This window comes from Balaenoptera acutorostrata, chromosome 4 (assembly GCF_949987535.1).
Source record: "Balaenoptera acutorostrata chromosome 4, mBalAcu1.1, whole genome shotgun sequence".
NCBI classification, from domain to species: domain Eukaryota; kingdom Metazoa; phylum Chordata; class Mammalia; order Artiodactyla; family Balaenopteridae; genus Balaenoptera; species Balaenoptera acutorostrata.
Genome location: NC_080067.1, coordinates 80,344,174 through 80,363,597, shown reverse-complemented (window position 1 = coordinate 80,363,597; position 19,424 = coordinate 80,344,174). Strand labels below are relative to the sequence as shown.

Genomic DNA, 19,424 nt, shown 5'->3' with positions numbered 1-19,424 from the left:
CATTAGATAACCCAGATAAAATGGACAAATTGCTAGAAAGACACAACCTACCAAAACTCAAGAAGAAACAGAAAATCAGAATACGCCTATATAAGTAAAGAGACTGAATTAGTAATCAAAAGACTTCCTGCAAAGAAAAGCCCAGGACCATATGGTTTCACCACCAAATTCTACCAAACATTTAAAGAAGAATTAACACCAATCCTTCACAAACTCTTCCCAAAAATAGAAGAGGAGGGAACACCTCCCAACTCATTCTGTGAGGCCAGCATGAACATGACACCAAAACTAGACAAAGATATCACGAGAAAGCTACAGACCAACATCCCTCATAATATATAGGCAAAAATCCTCAACAAAATACTAGCAAACTGAATCTAGCAACATATAAAAAGGATTATGCAGCAGCCAAACCCTGATTAGAAAGCCCACCCAGCTCAACTGCCGAAGAAGCAGAGGCATGGAGAGGACACTGACCAGAGGGGCACCAATGTTTCTGGCTTTTCTTAGAAGTTTTTTGATTACTAATTCAATCTCTTTACTTATGTAGGTGTATTCTGATTTTCTGTTTCTTCTTGAGTTTTGGTAGCTTGTGTCTTTCTTTGTGAGCACCTTTCCTCCAAGTCACCTCACATACAGGAGGCTTCCTCTCTCTGGGAGGTGGGGAGGCCCAAACATCAGCGCTGGTCCCCTGTCTGTGGTATCTGTTTCAAGAGTGGAGCTTTTTGTCTACCCAGAGAGCAGGGAAAGTGAGGACTGCTGTTTGTCCATCTTGCAGCCTGCTTGGCTATAAAATAGCAGAGAAGTTAAAAAAAAAAATCGATATACAAATCCCCAGGGTAATAAAGTAAACTGACAGTTTATTACTCACCTCCAAACTACCATGCTTAAAGATGTTTCTCCAAAAAGGCAAGTGGTTTTTAAGAGTGCACTGACCATGTGTCTGCCTTCCACACATCTCTCCTACACACACACACACACACACACACACAGCTTTGTGCTGTTGGAGAATCAGATGTATCTTTGCTACAATACCCTGCCCCTGCTGCTTTAAAAATAAAAGAAACAGACCGATACTTTCTTTGAGGAGACTCTTATACTCTTACTTAGGCAGATTCTTTTGACTGTTTTTCCGGCCACCCACCACCCTTTGCACCATCATTAAAGCCTTTTTCAGTCCAAGAAGTGCTTACAAAGAGCTGCTTCTTAATGTCTGCATTTGCTTCCTCAGCATTAGGTCACCGTCCCTGTGTTTTAGCTAAACACGCTTCAGTACTTCTCCCTGCTCAGTGGTTTTCTGAGGGCCTCCGTCCACTCTGGTGAAGGGCCTCCTCATTAGTATTCTCCTTCTCAGACAGAGCATCCACACAGGGGCTTTCAGCCTCCCTGTTCAGGCCATCAAGCTATCAATGCGCCTAGAGCTCCGGTTCATTTGAGAACAGCCTGCTTCTAAGGAAGTCCTTGGCACAGGCAAAATGTCCCCTTTTCAGTGTAAAAGTGCCCCCGGGACCGGGCCACCCAGCTGCCACCCCGGCTCTGGCCACTGCTGTACACTCCGCTCCCTAGAACAGCCTATAAGGACGGTCCCAGCCCAGACCCAGCTCCCTGGTGGAAGCAGGACTCCAGAGGCAAAGGGGGCGGAAAGGAAGGAGCCCTGGACTAAGGGTGAGGGCCCCGGACTACCAGCTTGGTTCCACTCTGAGCTCCCCGCAACTGCCCCCTTGCCCGTCACCAGGTCAGAGGGGAACGTGGATGAGAAGAAGGTGGCAGAAAGAAAGGCAAGGTAAGCGATTCCACTGGCCAGTGGCCTCACCTGTCCAAACACGTACAGCAGCCCGATGGCGCCTCCGGTCTGCCCGCCGAGGACCGCCGCGATCATGGAGTAGACGCCGCCGGTGCCCACGTCGCAGTGCTCCCCAACCCCGATGCCGGACAGCACTGTGACCAGGGCCACCAGGGCGACGAAGGACACCAGAAACACACCCATGAGCACTCCCGTGTTTCCCTGCGGCGGAACAGCAAGGAGCCAGGTCAGGGTTAGGGCACGGAGGGAGCACTGCCCACCGCTCCCACGCCCCCGGGGGTGGGCCCGCTGGAAAAGGACGAAGGCAGGGCCACAGGAGTAAGGCCTGGAAGGGACTCCAGACGAACGTAGGGTCCCTGCAGCGAACTCTTAGAGCCTTCCCAGCGCCGACAATGTCACGTCGAAGCCACGCCATACCCTCTTGAAGCCCCTCCTGGTCTCTCCCCTCTCCACCTCCCCAGGCCCCCTCATCGCTCTGCCGACAGCCCTCCCCCAGACGCACGCGGCGCCCCAGCGTAAAGTCACGTGCCCCCTCGCCCCACCCCCTCCTCCTACTCATGCGGATCCCCTGGCTGGAATGCTTTTCTGCCCATTCCTCCTCCTTGGCAGGTTCACTCCAACGCATCCCTCGAGACAGGGGTTAGCGTTTCCTCCTGCAGGAAGCTGTCCCTGGGAGCCTTCCTCTGGCTCCAGTAGTGCCCAGGGCTTAGTGCTTATCACAGCACTTGTCACACTGAGTCCTGTCCCCAAGCCCGTCTTTACCTCTGGGCTGCCAAGAGAGCAGGATTAGGTTTGGGGTTTTTTTCCTAGCTTTCCCCATTTCTCTTTCATTTGTGTGCACAGCATTCTTCCCGCCCATACTCCATCTACTCTCTTCTCGCACTTCTGACATTTAAAAATGCTTATATCACCTGCAAGTTATTTGAACGTTTAGAAGTTCACTGCATTGAAAAATTGGTTTATTTATATGAAAGACATTTTATAAATGAGTAGAGAAGCATGGGGAGGGGGGAGAAAAAGAGGTAAATATTTTCTTTATTTCTATTTTGACATCTATTGATATTTAGATGGAGGTTGGAGAATGAAGTGGGATTATTGTATTTGTTAATCTGTTGGATTTTCAGCTGAGAGTAATGCCATACCAAGCAAAATTATGATTCTGTTAATAGAGAAGGGGGAAAAAATGGATCTAAAGTTTGCCACGGTAGACTATATGGTACCTAAAGGATTAGGTTATATTCAGTTATGTTTTATTCAGTTACTTATTTTGCTGTTTTTATATTTTTAATGAACTTATATAATTACTATTTTCTTCCTTTGTTTGTGCTTTTAAATTGTCTACATGGGATAATTTTTAAAAGTCTGTACCAGTCTTTAAGTTTTCATACCCAAACTGCCACTTTAACGTTTTTCAGATTATAAATATGCTGCCAAATTATTCTTTAGAATTAATATTTTCTATTTAAAAATGACTTGGGCATGACCTCTACTTATTTTAATTTTATGCTATCCCCTAGAAGCTCTACCTTATTTTTGGCATTTCACATTTACCTTTATTTCCATGTTCAAATATGATTTCTCAGGTAAAACTAATGTCAGAATTGAAAAGGAGAGATCATTTTAGGGCAAAAGGATGTATTTGTGTGGTAGCAGCCTCAAAGATGGTCCCAGTGGTCCCCACCTCCTGGCATTCGTGCCCTTGTGTAATCTGCTCCCCTTGAGCGGGGGCTGGATGGAGTGACTCACTTTTAATGAGCAGAGCCCTGCAGAAGTGATGGGATGTCACTTTTGAGATGAGCATATGAGAAGACCGTGGCTTTCATCTTGGGCACTTGCTCCCTCCCTCTCTCTTAGGTTGCTGGCCCTGGGGGAAGCCAGCTGCAGTTACTGAGGCAACCCTATGAAGAGGCCCACGTGACAAAGCCTGACAACAACCTCACAAGTGATCCTGGAAACAGACCCTCTGCCAGTGGAGCCTTCAGATGAGAGTGCAGCCCTGACTGACAGCTTGGCTGCAACCCCATGAGAAACCCTGAGCCAGAGGCACCCAGCTAAGTTGCTCCTGGATCCCTGAACCACAGTAATGACAAGACAACACATATTTGTTGCTTTAAGCCACTAAGTGTTGGGATAATTTGTTATGCAGCAATAAATAATTAATACAACTTGTACTTGACTTTGGGGATGGGACTGACACTTCTGGATAGCCATTTCTCAAAAAAGTGACTCAGCGAGAGGGTTCAGAGGAGGCCCTAAGATTTAAGAATAGAAATAGAGAGAGCTTACCCTTCTCTCCTTCCACTGTTCCATAAGCAGCCCCTGCATGAGGCAGAGCCCAGGGGCCCAGGCTGTCACTGCCAGGCCTTCCTCTGCCACAGCAGTCAGGTTGCTGGGCCTCCCCTGGACACAGGCTGGAGAGGTGCTGGGCAGCGAGGTGGCTCCCAGGAAGGGGAAAAATCAGAGGTTGATCCCAGGAGCCTGAGAATGCCTGCCAGGACAAGGCATCTGAGTGGAGGATTTGTGCTTTTGTAAGTGGGGGCCCCTGTAAGTTTGAGAGGACCATGAGAGGCATTCACACCAGAGAGGTTGCTAACCTTGCTCTAAGCTTTCCACACATTAATAAAGAAAACTTTCAGACCTATCCTGGCTATGGCTAAGGCTGAACCCTGAGCTAAGGGCCTGGGTATGGAGTAGAGCAAGAGCTGAGGAAGGTGTGGCCTCAACCAGGCCTCCTAAGAGGACTAAGAACCCCATACACCCCACTACAGTGAAGCTTTCATCCCCTGGAATTTGCAAATGTGATGGTTAACTTTATGTGCCAACTTGGCTAGATTATGGTGACCAGTTGTTTAATCAAACACTAGTCTAGGAGTTGCTGTAAATGTATTTTTAAGATGTGATTAACATGTACAATCAGTTGACTTTTTTTTTTTTTCTTATCTTCTGGCCACACCACGTGGCATGTGGGATCTTAGTTCCCTGACCAGGGATTGAACCCGCGGCCCCTGCATTGGAAGCGCGAAGTCTTAACCGCTGGCCCGCCAGGGAAGTCCCACAATCAGCTGACTTTAAGTAAAGGAAATTACCCACCATAATGTGGGTGGTTCTCATGCAATCAGTTGAAGGCCTTAAAAGCAAAGACTGAGGTTTCCCAAAGAAGGAATTTGGTCTCCAGACTGCAACACAGTAGTTCTGCCTGAGTTTCTAGGTTTTGGACTCAAAAAGCTGCAACATCTATTCTTACCTGCATCTCACTTATCCTACAGATTTGGGACTTGCCAGCACCCATAATCGTATGAGCCAATTTCTTACCATAAACACACACCCCTCTCTCTCTCTACCTCCATGAGATGATAGAAAATATATACAGCTGTCCCTAGGTATCCACAGGGGATTAATTCCGGGACTGGTCTCGGCTACCAAAATCTGCGGATGCTCAAGTCCCATAGTCAGCTCTTCCTATCTGCAGTTTCCCTTCCACGGATTCAAGCAACCCTGGACCGTGTAGTACTGTATTATTTATTGAAAAAAACCCGAGCTTAAGTGGACCGTGCAGTTCAAACCCATGTTGTTCAAGGGTCAACTGTATATTGGTCTCTGCACGTGGTTCCTGGCACAGAGTTCCCGAAACCTTGTCATTTCTTAAGTGATAAGCGCACTAGAAGCATCTCTTGTTCTAACATTTGTCTTTGACCCCATCCCTGACACAGGGCTCCTAAAACCCTTGTAAATTCCTAAGCGATAAAAACACAAGGAGCATCTTTTGTTCTAACGAGGTGGCTGTCAGTGGGCTCCTGGATGGCTCCTGGATGGGGGCTGGTCACCAGAAAGACCAAGCTACCATTAGAAGCTTCGAGTTTTCACCCCCACCACCCCCAACACACATATACACACTTCTCTAGAGAGGGGAGAGGGGCTAGAAATGGAGTTAACAATTGATCATGTGTGATGAAGCTGCTATAAAAATCCCCAAAGAATGGGGTTTGGGAAGCTTCCAGGTGGGTGACCATAGCCACACACCAGGAGAGTGATGCACCCCAACTCCACGGGGACAGAAGCCCCTGCTCTTGGGACCTTTGCAGACCTTGCCCTAGGTATCTCTTCATCGGTCTTTATCATAATCCTTTAATAAGCTAATAAACATAAATAAGTGTTTCCCTGAGTTCTGTGAGCTGCTCTTGCAAATTAATGGAATCTGAGGGGGGGTGGGGTGGGTCGTGGGAATGGGGTGGGTCGTGGGAACCCCGGATGCGCAGCCTCGGTCAGAAGCATAGGTGACAACCTGGACTTGTGATTGGCAGCTGAAGTGGGTGGGGGCAGCTTTATGGGATGGGGCCCCTAACCTGTGGGATCTGATGCTCTCTCCAGGTAGTGTCAGAATTGAGTTACATTGTAGGACACTCAGCTGGTGCCACAGAACTGCTTGACGTGGGGAAAAATCTAGTGACCAGCAGTGTCAAGTGAAGTGTTCCGTGTGAAAGTAAGGAGAAGGGCATGGAGGAGAACCGTAGGTGTTTACAATTTCTTCTCCCTCTCCCCCTCCCCCTCCCCCTCTCTAGGCAGGGCATCAGACGGGTTAAAGAACACCAGGAAAGCTGGAGAGGGTCACAAACTGGAGGCAAACTTGCCATCAGCCTGCTCTCTCTGACCCACCTCTAGTCCCACCCACAATGTGCCCTGACTTCTGTGCTCATATTCCTGTAGGTAAATCCATGGTGAGGCTTCCACAGGAACCTCTGTCTGAGGCCCAGGTTCTCAGGATTCTCATTTAAAAAGCAATACTAGCTACTCCATGTACTTGACCTTGCTCTGTGCTTCCGGAGCATCGGTGCTTCAGGAATCTGTTGACTACACTGTGGAATACCCAAGGGTGACAGAGCTTTCCATGTCCCAGGCCCACAAGAGGCTCCAGGGCCACCAGCTCATCACTCACCACCAGCCAGCCAGTCCTCAAGAAAAGGACAACCCCAAAAATGTTGATCATGCAGGACGTGAACACACCATCCCAGGTCCCGAACAGCACTGGTTCCCATATGAACAGCTGGATCTTCCACCAGGGCTGGGGCTGGGCCAGGGCCTCCTAAAAACAGGGCACACAGGAGTCAGCTCAGCAGCAGTGGGGAGGGCTGGCGCGGGGAGGGGAACAGAGGTGGGTGCTGGGAGAACTCAGCTTTAAAGCTCTCCTGTTGGGCCATGCCCTGCAGGCCTGTGCGCATAGCAACTCCTGTGCTGTGCGCAGCGCAGACAAGCTGTTCAGCAAACTCGGTTCCCTTTCCTTCTGGCCACTCGGGAGACTGCATTTCCCAGTCTCTTTACAGGCGGTGTGGCCACGTGACTGAGTCCTGGCCACTGGGATGCGGGTGAGCGCGGGATGCTGGGCTCCAGCTCTGACGTCGGTCAGGAGCTCTGGGTGACGCCATCCTCCCTTTCAGTCTCTCCCTTCCTGGCGGGAAGAGCAGCTTCCAGCGGTTACTAATCTTTGGGGAACCTTCCTTTACTTACCTTTTTCTCCTCTGGCCCTTCTAACACTTCTGTAATGAGTTCTATGTATTAAATTCCCTCTGTTTAAAAAATCTAGGGCAGTTTCTGTGCTCCTGACTGAACACTGGCTGGTACGGTGATCCCTGAGTGCCCTTCCATCCCATACCCCAGGATCCCAAGGCATCATTTGGCAGTTGTCTAGAATCACAGGCTAACAAGTGGTGAAACAGACGCTTTCCTCATTTTTCCAATTCAAAAATAACAAAGGCACTTACAGTACACTCATACAGAAACTCTTTACTAAAAAGACTAAACCTTATGGAAATACTAAAACGATCTCAAACAAAATCAGTAGCCACTCATACGATGAACTGCTCCTGCATAGGTTTAGTAATTAATCTAAATTCAGACATCACTGGAGTCTTCCAATGGCCTCAAACTACTGCAGCAGTGATGAAATGATTCTCACCTCGGGGTGGGGAAGGGAGGCACCCAGCTAAGACCCACTGTGTGCACTAAGCCTAACTGGTGCATGTATGTGATCTATAACCTCAGGGAGACGGCAGAAAAGTCAAGGGACAGGGGAAATCTAAGGTCCAGAGTCAGGGGCAGGGGCCCTGAACAGCTGAGAACGATGGGTGCGCTCATGATCTAGGACCAAGGCCAGAGGCCAACTATGCTCAGTCAAAACAAAAGGAGAGGATCCCAGCTTCCCCCCTTGTATCGTACACCTACAGATGAAAAAAGGGCCTCAAGAAATCATCAGGGCCATCAGTGAAGCCACGCAGGACAGATGGGCCGGGGGACTCCTGACACCAGCTGGAACACGTTTCATCTCTGTATATTTCTGTGCATCTGTCTTTTGCAAACCACTAATGAGGAATCTCCTGAAAGTCAATAAACATGAGAACAGTGATCGTGGCTCAGAGCGAAGACCCTGCCAACCTATGCTTATCTTTGAACGAACGGTACCAAGGGAATCTGTGGTAAGTAAGATTGTTTTCCAGGATTCTAATCTCAAAACTCAGGACCTGGCCCAACTTCCCGTCTCTGCTTGTGTTCGCTTCCTACGATGGCTTGTTACAGGCCTACTATTTATTAGAAACAGTCATAACAATAGCAACTATCAGCAACAAAGAGTAATAATTTAGGGAGTGCTTTCAGCTTCCACATCAATTCCCCCCTTTGGTGCTCAGGTCACCCCGGGAGCGAGGCAGGGAGAGGGCCCCTGTCTACAGCCAGCCGAGGAAAGCGAGCCCTGGAGAAGAGACACAACCAGCCTAGGTCCACAGTTGGGGTTTGAATTCCCCAACCCAGACTGTAAAACCTGCACCACAGGTCACAGGCCCTTTTCTCTCCTAAATTTCAATGTTTCAGGTGCAATTTCTAACATCCTGGATTTCGCTTAATTGTGAGTACCTCTGCTTTACCCTTAAAATTCCTGTTGTGATTTTAGAAACTGTATTCCTCTGTCATCACAGCCTTCATATTTCCCCTGTAAAACCTGTTTTGTTTATTTGTTTATTTACCTAATGGGGGTATGAAAAGCCTTTCACTCCCTGGATCTCACTGGACTAAATCAGCCTTAAATGTGCTTCACAGATGAATGAGGCCGGAACTTTAGGAGACTCTTTACCCTGAGAATAAAGGTGTAAATGAAGGTATACATGGTTTGAAGGTATACATGTAGTCAAATGGGTTTGGTGCCCAAGTCATGACAGTTTATTTCAGGACATTTAGAGGAGTGCACATACCTTTTCTTAGCAAGTGACACAAGAACACAACTAAGTCTTCCCAAAGCCTGCTCATCTGATACTGGCAAGAAGCACCTAAGTTTGACCCAAGGTTGGGGCCCTGATGTTTTGAGAGAGAGAGAGACATAAGCCAGTGAGAGAAAAGGAAGAAGAAACAAAAGCACCAGAAAGGGGAGCTAGGATGAGATGGAGAACCCTAGAATAAAATGCCAAATAGGTACTCGGGAGACCCCAAGGGACAATTTCCAGCCCCCCCCCCCCCCCCCCCCGCAGACACGCTGCCGCCAACATCAATACAGGACGCCAGCCCGGGGCCCATGCTTGTCACCTCTCCCTGGCCCACCGCACCCTCCAGCCTCCCCACTTACAGGACGTCCTCAGCCTTCCGCACTGCCCCAGGGTTGGCCTTGTGGAGAGTACCGGCCTGACAGGCAGCTCAAACCAGCTCCCTTGCATAGTAACTACCATCGGGCCGGCCCAATTCTGACACCAGTGCCAGTGGGGGGCGGTTTCTCCTACACCGAGCAATCCTCTGACACCAGTGGGTGTCCCATAGTTCAAGACAACTCCGACACTGCCCGCCCAGAGACGGTGCCAGTCCTACCAGACTGCCCCTCAGATGCCAATCCCAAGTCCACGTTGTCACTATGCTTCTGACCCACGGGCTACTGATCAGAGGTTCCCACCACCCCCGTCTTGGGTTCAGTTAATTTGCTAGAGCGGCTCACAGAACTCAGACAAACATTTTACTTACTAGATTACCAGCTTATTACGAAAGGATATGACTCAGAAGCCAACAGATGAGGGGGGCGTTTAGGGAAAGGTTTGAGGTCTATGCCCTCTCCCAGCGCAGCACTCTCCCATCATCTCCATGTGGTCACCAACCCAGAAGCTCTCCAAACCCTCTTTTTTGGGTTTTTCTGGAGGCTTCATCACATAGGCATGACTGATTAAATCACTGGCCCTTGGTGACTGATTTAACCTCCGGCTCCTTTCCCCTACCCTGAAAGTTCCAACCCTCCAATCACATGGCTGGTTCCTCTGCAACCAGCCTCCGTCCTAGGTGATTCTAAAAGTCACCTCGCTAATATAAACCCAGTGGTGGCTGAAGGTATTTGTTATGAATATCAAGACACCTTATCACTCTTATCACTTAGGAGATTCCAAGGGTTTTAGGAGCTCTGTGCCAAATATCTATTTATTATAAATCACAGTATCACAACTGGCTACTCCCCAACCCTGCTGTCTGTCTGTCCTGTCAGCTTTCTCTGATCCCCTTCAGCTCTTGCTCAGATAGGCTGCAGGCAGAGCCATGTCTGCAGCATAAGCAGACATCCAATAGGAGGACAGAATTCTCCCCCCCCACTCAGGGACCACATGCCAAAGCCCCTCCTTTATGGGAGGGTAAGGAAGCTCATCTCGTCTCAAATATGCCCTCCCACAAAGGCCGTGGCTCACAGACTCTCTCTTTGTGCCTCTCCCTAGTCATTTCTGTTGCCCAGGGAGAGGGCGGTGGAATAGCTGGGGTGACAGGGGGTGATAGTTGGGCCAGTTCTGGGCTATCTTGTGCTTGGTACCAACTGTTGATAACTGTCTTAGAACCTCATTGTCTTCAGATTTGGGCCCCAGTCATCAATTCCAAAATAACAAGAGTCTCATTCAACACTCTATGACACAGACACGACAGGTTGCGGGCAAAGGCAGGTGGCAGTAGGATGTGTGCTATGCCCAGGATGGAGGCTACTGGGAAGCAGGGGTGGACACTAAGAAAGAAGGGACAGAAAAGTGAGGGGCAAAGCAATCCCTCAGAAAGGGGACCACAAACATCCTCAAGGGGCAGGTTCCTCTCTTTCCTGAGGACCCTCAGGTTGTCCGGGACAACTTGGCAGGTTTCAGGGCACAGAGACTTGGAGTCTGGCCGCGGGTGATCGCACCTGTGTGCTGCTCGTTGCTAGGGCTTTCCTTCCCAACCTCCCAGAACAAGGAGCCAGGCCCTCTAAGCCCAGGGCTGCACCCCACACTGGAGACACCACGGCCACCTCGTGGGTGTTTTAGTTCAGAGGTGGAAGTCTTTCTCCTGTGAGAATCTTCACACTTGAGCAGGGCATCTAGAAAGACAGGAAAATCACACCTGAAACGTGTCCAGAGTGGGAAACACGTGACTTCCTGCATCCAGCAAGTGGAGCCGAGTAAGACAGAGAAAAGCTCTGCTACAGGCAATGATGCGAGCTCCCACCCAGGAGCCTCTTGTCTCAAACAGCCACCGCCCTGCCACAGGCCACCCTCCAGGCCTTACTGAACACATCCGAAATGTGAGAAGACACCTATTCTCTCTCCTGGCAGCTGGAGGAAAGGAGACTGGTAAGAAACTCTGCTTCTGCCCACTTGGGTCAGGAGCGGATCAGAGCAAGACACAGCCTGCCCCTTCCTCCCAAAGACTGGCTCTACCTGGAGCACGCACACGTGCGCCAGCAGCTTGCTTTCTGGAAGCTAATTATTTAATTATTACACATCAGAGAATGTCCCAAGCTGCTGCTGATCTGTGACGCACTGAGCAGAGTGGGTGCCACATTCCTCTCCTCGGGCTCTGAACAGGCACCACAAGCTACGGGCCAGCGGCCGCCTGTGGTACCCGCATCCGATGCAAGTAGCTACATACCCGCCTCAAGGTGGGCTGCACAGTTTAGATGAGGTGATAACCGTGAAAGTTTTTTTGGTAAGCATGAAGCACATCAGGCAGTTTTAAATGGGGGTGAGGATTTCTTCAGGAAAGTTGGGAGGAAAGGAAAGAAGAGAGGTCTTACTGACTGTGCATCTTCTATCTGCCCTGGTACCTCGTCCTCATGTTTCAGGTGACTCCTTGCTCTACAGCTCAGCCTGAAAGCTGCCTCTCTCCAACCCCTGCCCAGTCCCAGCGCTGGGGCAGCCGGCCCCTTCTGTATTATACTAGGAGTTCGAGAATGGGTGTCCGACAAGTGCTCTGCTACCCTGACTGAAGCTGGTAATGGGAGCTGCTCCGCAGGACCCACATGGAGTGGTCAAAGCCTGATTTCCCTGGATTCGAATCTGGGCAGCACGCTTGGTCAGCACCGATTTAGGCACTCCTAGAAATGTGAGATCTTCGTGGCTGTGCGGATCTCTTCTGCACAGAACAGGTTCAAAAGCCAGTGTCTCCGTAACAGTAGTTCCCGGTGCTTGATCTGCGGCTCTTCCATATTGTGCATTCTGATCCCGGTCCAAGGCCGGGAACCTCCCAAGGCACAACCTGGTCAAGCAACCACACAGGCCCAGGAGTGGCAAGACCCGCGGACGCTGTGACAGCGTTGATGTTGGTGGGACCCCCTGCCCGAGCTCTGCCTCTCAGAGCTATACAGCAGCTCATTCCCCACAGAGCGGCCACCTCTGTGCTCAGAATGCAGAACCCAAAGACACAATGCTCTGGGCACCTGACAGCACCCCACAGATCTAAATTCCCACAGCAGCGATGCCATGGCCACCTAAACAAGAGCTTCCCCTTCCCTTCCCATCCTCCTTGGCAAAAGGACAGAGCCCTCCTGCGAGACTCAGGCTGCCACTAGACAGTCTACCTCAGTTTAACATCAGGAGGAGAAACACAGACCCTAATTCCCTCCCCAGTAACAGGCAAACCAGCTAAAAATCAACTGCAAAAGATTTATTTTTCTAGGTGCTTCAGTGGATCAGACAATACTATACCCATTTAAGAATTCTTATGTACTAAGTACTTTTGATGTGTGGAATCACATCAATGTTTTATATACTCAAAATTAAACAAAATCAAATCAAATCGACAGGATGAGAGAGAAAAATTAAAACAGAATGCAAAGAGAAACAAATTAACCTAACTATAATTCTAATGAATAATATAACCACACCAAAGGTGGAAAAAACTGAGCAGAGTTAACTTTTGAACATAGTGCTTTGACTATGTGCTCTCAGTCTAAAGACAAATAACTAACTACAAACTAATACAAATTCTAGATAGAAAGTTTGTTTTTTGCAGGGGTAGGAGTTACCACTCCTGAATCTACTTTCCATGAATTGTAGGACTGAGCAAATAAGTAAATATACCGACTGGGAGTCAAGTTTCTCACTGTTGGAGAAGGCAGTTAAAACTAAGAAAAGAGGAAAGAAGAATGAACCCTGGCATGATAAATTAGAATTAGAGGTATCAGTTTGAATTTATAGTTTTTAATATATAGAGAAAGATATATATATAGAGAGAGAGACATATCTATACATATCTATATATCTATATCTATATACATGTATATATATATATCTGTCTACTTAAAGGGTCTGTAAGTCAAGACACCCCAGTAGCAATGAACATACCTAGCACCCAGATCTTGGTCTCTAAATACCATTTCTCACTTTAAGGAGCCAGAGCTCTTTGGAGAAATAGCTGATTCAGGGCTGGGGCAGAAAAAGTACAAAATGAGCCTACAATATTTTGTGCCAGAAAGTAAGGAAGGGCCCCTAAAAATGATGAGGATGTGTCATAAGGACATAGAAGCCAGCTTGAAGGGGCACCTGCTGGCCAAATCTGGAACAATTTGAGCATCAAAATCAATAATAATAGCAATAGAAAACACATGGAAAAAATAAGAATCTGAGTCCATACAGATATAAGCAAATGAATAAACTAAAGTAAGAGGAAGGAGGGAAAATTCTTCTTTATAGAAGACCAAGTAATATATGTAGAAGAAATGAGGATGTTAGAACATCACCATTCTGCAACCATCACAGTAATAACTGAGTCTGCCAAGAATCATCAATGTATGCTAAAGCTAATGGGTAGAAAATTGATGAGGAACTGGATATTTCCATAGTCTCAAAGTATCCCCAACAAATTATTTATTAGTTACAAAGGGGAAATTAGTAACTTTAGAGTGGATTAACCTAGTGGGCACCACCTTAAATAAGTAACCAAAGTTAACATTACCAATAATGGGACAAGTGGAAACCCTGTACCTCCCTCCTGATATGACGCCTGGAAAAGAACACAATATAATTCTATGGGTTCCTGCCAAAAATGCAAAATCTGAATCTAATCATGAGAGTTCATGTCCCAAACTGAGAAATATTCTACAAAAAAAACTAGCCTGTGTTTTGCAAAAAAATGTCAAGATCACGAAAGACAAAGAAAGGCTAAGGAACCATTCCGGATTAAATGAGACTAGAGAGGCGTGATGACTAAATGCACTGCGTGATGCTGGACTGGCTCCCGGGCCGGGAGAAAAAGCTACAGGATATTAGTGAGATAACTGGCCAAAGTGGATGTGAAACTGTGGATTTAGATAATAGAATTTATCAATGTTAAATGTCTTGATCTTTTTTTTTTTTTTAAATATTCCATAGTCCAGTCATCCAGGCATGGACTATGGTTATTTTATTTTATTTTATTTTATTTTATTTTATTTGACCACACCAAGCAGCTTGTGGGATCTTAGTTCCCCGACAAGGGGTCAAACCCAGGCCCTTGACCATGAAAATGTGGAGTCCTACCCACTGGACCAGGGAATTCCCTAAGTGACTTGATCTTGATAAATATCATGTGGTTAGGTAAAAGAAAAGTCCTATTCTCAGGAAATAGACAATGAAGTATTTATGGATAAGGGGACATGATGTCTACAAATTAGTTCCAAATGGTTCAGTAAAATATATATATATAATCAAATATAATAGGTATTAAAATATATATTATATATATGGAATAGAAATATATGTATATATATAGAGAGAGCACACAAATAATAAAGCAAAAGGACAAAATGTTAATAACTGGTAAATCTGAGTCAAGAGTATACGGCGGTTGTTTGTCCTGCTGCGACTTTCTATAAGTGTGAAATGTTATCAAAATTTCAATAGTTTAAAAATAAATAAATAGTAAAAGCAATTTTTATTTTTTAAAAGAAGCCCAGACATATTTAAAGAACAGCTTGTTCACTCTTGTACCTCTAGCGCCTAACATGGAACAGGTACTTACTAAATGTGTTAGTTAAATGAATGAATGAATGAATACAATGTGCTTTAGAGAGTGACATTAGACCCTCTTTTAAGGAAGCAGAATATGCACTTTTCTACCTTCCAAATTACCATGACAATGACAGAAAAGATGTGTTGTTTATTTTTAAAGTATGAAACTATAGTTATAACTAGAAAGGGAAAAAAACCAAGTGCTACTAGCAGATCAGATATTTGGAGAGATTCCTGCAGATAGGCTTGGAGGGGCAAAAAAAAAGCAAGTGATAGAGCAGCCCAGGGCAGCCAAGAGAAGAGCTGTCTTCCAAGGCACCTGAGAAGTTCCAAGTTCAGAGCCAGCAAATGCTAGGAGAAGACATAGGCCACAGCAATCATTGGGCATAACATTATCTTGGAGGTGTTATCATGTAGATGGAAGTAACATATATAGCATAAAAGACTGGAGGGCAGGGTTGGTAAACACGCCTATGTGATTGTCAAGTTCCTACATTTTACGTTTAAGTGGTACAATATTAACTCTAAACAAACTGAAAGTTTTTAAATGTATATTTAATCTCTAGAGCAGCCATTCTCAAACTTTTTGATCTCCAGACCCCTTTACATTCTTAAAAATTACTGAGGATCCCAAAAAGCTTTTGTTTATGTGTGCTACAATTATCAGTATTCACCATATTAGAAACTTAAAGGGAGATATTTTCAAATACTTATTAATCATTTAAACATAATAATAATAAACCCATTATCTGTTTAAATAAGTAACATGTTTGCATGAAAAATAACTACTTTCCCAAACAAAAACATTCAGTGAAAAGAGATGCCTTGTTATACATTTTGCAAATCATTTTAATGTCTGGCTTGATAGAATACAGCTGGATTCCCATATCTACTTCTGCATCCAATCTGTTGTAAAATGTTGTTTTTTAAATACATGAAAACAATTTGGCCTTCTGTACTTCTATAGTTAGAAAAGGAAAGAGTAATTTACTACCACTATCCCATAAATGAAAAAAATTCCTGTCACCCAAAAGATAAGAGAATTACACTCAAAAAAAGGTGACATGGGATATAAGAAACAGCAGTAGCTGCATATGAACCAGAAGAATTAAAGGGAACTTGAAAAAAATTAAGACTCTATAGCTCAGAAGCAGCAAAGCCTTAACAACTTATGCTTGTGTTTTCTTCTCCATGAGTCTAATAACATCACTTGGTTATTCAGTTAAACACACACATATACATCTTACTATTGTAAATTTATAGTACTATTTATATGTGTAAAATTTTTATAACCAACTATAACAAACATGGAAATACTCACAATTACAGAAAAATATATAAATTTTATAAACCTTTACAATGTAAAAATAATAATCCAACTAACAAAAAATTCGAAATGAAATGAGAGAAATGGAAGGAACAGTAAATGTGCCAATGTCCTCTTTTTTCATATCAGGAAGCAATAAGTAAACTGATAATAAACTGATAACTTAGTCTAGAAATTAAGGTATAAATAAATTATTTAAAGTTATAATGATAACCACTAGGGAAAATGAAAACCAGAAACCAGAAACCATTAGTGACTGTCTCTGGGGAATGGTGGTGAAGGAAGAGAGGAAGAAGGCTTTTAATTTTATATAATTCTCTCATTTAAAAAATTTTTTTTACTGCATGCATGTAGTACTTCTATGATAAAAATAGTAACATCTTTATTTGAAGAAAAATTTACCACTTTATTAGAAGTATTTGAAAAATAAAATGCTGACCTCTAGTAATTTATTTATAACTCAACTTCATTTTATGCAGTGGATGGATTCACCAAAAGATGCCTGTGATTTGAATCACATTTTAAATGTACTGGAAATACAGTCCACTTAAAAATAGTGAAGTCTTTGGTAAAATTAATGTCTGTCCCTAACATCTGTGTATCTTTTTTAAAAATTAGAATTTGCCTTCGCTTTGTGTTGTTGTTGTTTTTTGGTTTTGGGGTTTGTTTATTTGTTGGGTTTTGGTTTTTTTTTTAACTGATAATTGCCTAAAATAAAAAGGGAAAGCTACTCAAAATGAGTCACAGCTTTCTGTTTTAAGTTTTATGAACACTGGGATTCACTTTAGAGCAAATTTATCACCTGGATCAGACATAACTATTTTTGGCTAAATGAGGGTCGCTAGGCTACCATGGCTTCAAATTCATCAGTGAGCACCTAAATTCTGTAACTGCTGACAGAGACTGTGGATGTGATTTACAAGGTATCTGCAGATTGGGAAAAGAACATCACAGAATTTTTTACACAGATCAGTGGTTTTTACTTCACTATCTTTTTCTCTTTCATTATGCCTATTCATGTAAAGAAGAAAACACTCACACATCAAAACAAAAACAAAAGAAATGTATCCTTCTCCTGAGAAGTGGTAACGACAACAATATCCTACTAGATAGGCATTCAAGCCAGAATAGGTACTACCTCTGGAGACTGCTCATGCCAAGCTATTCTGAAGCACACCACTATCACTACAACCACCACAGTCTTTTGATGAAGTTATTAAACTCAGAAGGAAAGAAAACAAATTTTAAGAATCAGATTACATTACTACTTGATAATGATTAATGAGCAAAAAGAGATATTGAATTACACTCAATAAGGTAGGTATATTTCTTTAAATCTTACTACGCTTATTTGATATTGTCCTATGAATACACATCTATCTAGTATTTAAACTGTTATCCTGAAGAGATATATTTTGGTCAGAGAAAGAATAAAATGAATGGAAAAATAAGCTAAAGTTCAGTTATCCACTCCTATATGAAGCCAGGTTGTTCAACAGGCCAGACCAGAGTCTAAGCACCACCTAGTGGCCTCTTGCTCAAATTACAAGAAAAGTACTTCAGAGTCATTAACACAGCATCTAGGATTCTCCTTGCAACCCCAAACTATTAAATAATGGCAAGGACTGCATTTTTTCTATATCTGACCATGGATGAAATATACCCTAAGGCAGTAAGAAATTTTTAAGTCATCTAGTCCATTCATTCATAGCTAGGCAGAATGTATTAATCACGTTTTTTCCTTTCTATATCTTATGACATTATGACTCTTAAAAGTCTTGCAGGACTTCCCTGGTGGTGTAGTGGTTAAGAATCCGCCAGCCAATGCAGGGGACACAGTTTCGAGTCCTGGTCCAGGAAGATCCCACATGCCGTGGAGCAACTAAGCCCGTGTGCTACAACTACTGAGCCTGCGCTCTAGAGCCCGCGAGCCACAACTACTGAGCCCGCGTGCCACAACTACTGAAGCCCGAGCACCTAGAGCCCATGCTCCACAGCAAGAGAAGCCACCACAATGAGAAGCCTGTGAACGTCAACAAAGAGTAGTCCCTGCTCGCCACAACTAGAGAAAGCCTGCATGCAGCAATGAAGACCTAACACAGCCAAAAATAAATAAATAAAATAAATAAATTTTAAAAAATTTAAAAAAAGAATCCGCCTGCCAATGCAAGGTACACAGGTTTGAGCCCTGGTCTGGGAAGATCCCACATGCTGCGGAGAAACTAAGCCTGTGCACCACAACTACTGAGCCAGCGTGCCACAACTACTGAAGCCCGCGTGCCTAGAGCCCATGCTCCGCAACAAGAGAAGCCACCGCAATGAGAAGCCCGTGCACCACAACGAAGAGTAGCCCCCGCTCTCTGCAACTAGAGAACGCCTGTGCACAGCAACGAAGACCCAAGGCAGCCAAAAATATCAATCAATCAATCACTCTTACCGGCCAGGGAAGAGATGAACCTTCCCAGGGCTAACCGGTTCTTATAGATATGAAACAGCTGGCCAGGAGCATGTCTTTCATATGCAAACTTACCAATTCTGAGTATATTCCCCAAGCCACCCCCTTTATCTAATTCTCACACAACAAGCCAGTATTTCTCCTGCCCTAAATCATCCCCAGGCCAGGTGCTAGGAAACTAGAGACCATCTCTATAGCCAAAGCCCACCAGAACTATTCAAACCAGCCAGTCTTAAGCTGTTTGCTCTGCCCTGCCCTGCCCCGCCCTACCCTGCCCTGCCCACCAAAAGCACAACAAAGGCTCTGGCCCAGGCTTTCCCATCATTCCTGCTTTTGTCTCCTGACCAGAGCCTGACACTTCCCCTGTGGCCCTGCATGGCATTCCTCCTTCTCTTGGGAAATGTAAGCAGTAAATTCTTCTTTCAATGGCACTGATCTCTCTGTGTCGTCACTCAGTCACCTCTACAAATGAAGATCCTGTGGGTACAAGTGAGACAATCCCACCTAATTCATTTCAGTGAAGAATCACTTTCATTCTAGTTTCTAGGGCACCTTCATCCAGAAAATGTCTCCATTCCACTTTTTACAAATATGAAGCATTTTCAG

At 45.2% G+C, this 19,424-nt stretch overlaps 1 protein-coding gene across 3 annotated transcripts in view; it reads right to left on the bottom strand.

Annotated features, from left to right (window-relative positions):
- The window catches only part of SLC12A8 (solute carrier family 12 member 8), a 143,196-nt gene that overhangs the window by 116,442 nt on the left and 7,330 nt on the right, over positions 1 to 19,424 (bottom strand). For 2 of the 3 annotated variants that reach the window (XM_007182778.3, XM_057545957.1), the window contains exons 3-4: positions 6,738 to 6,884; positions 1,814 to 2,005 (exon numbers count right to left, since the gene is read on the bottom strand). The exons of the other annotated variant lie outside the window; for it this stretch is intronic. In XM_007182778.3, the coding sequence (XP_007182840.1) occupies positions 1,814 to 2,005; positions 6,738 to 6,884 (339 nt within the window). The remainder of the gene's footprint in view (positions 1 to 1,813; positions 2,006 to 6,737; positions 6,885 to 19,424) is intronic. 3 annotated transcript variants of the gene reach the window in all.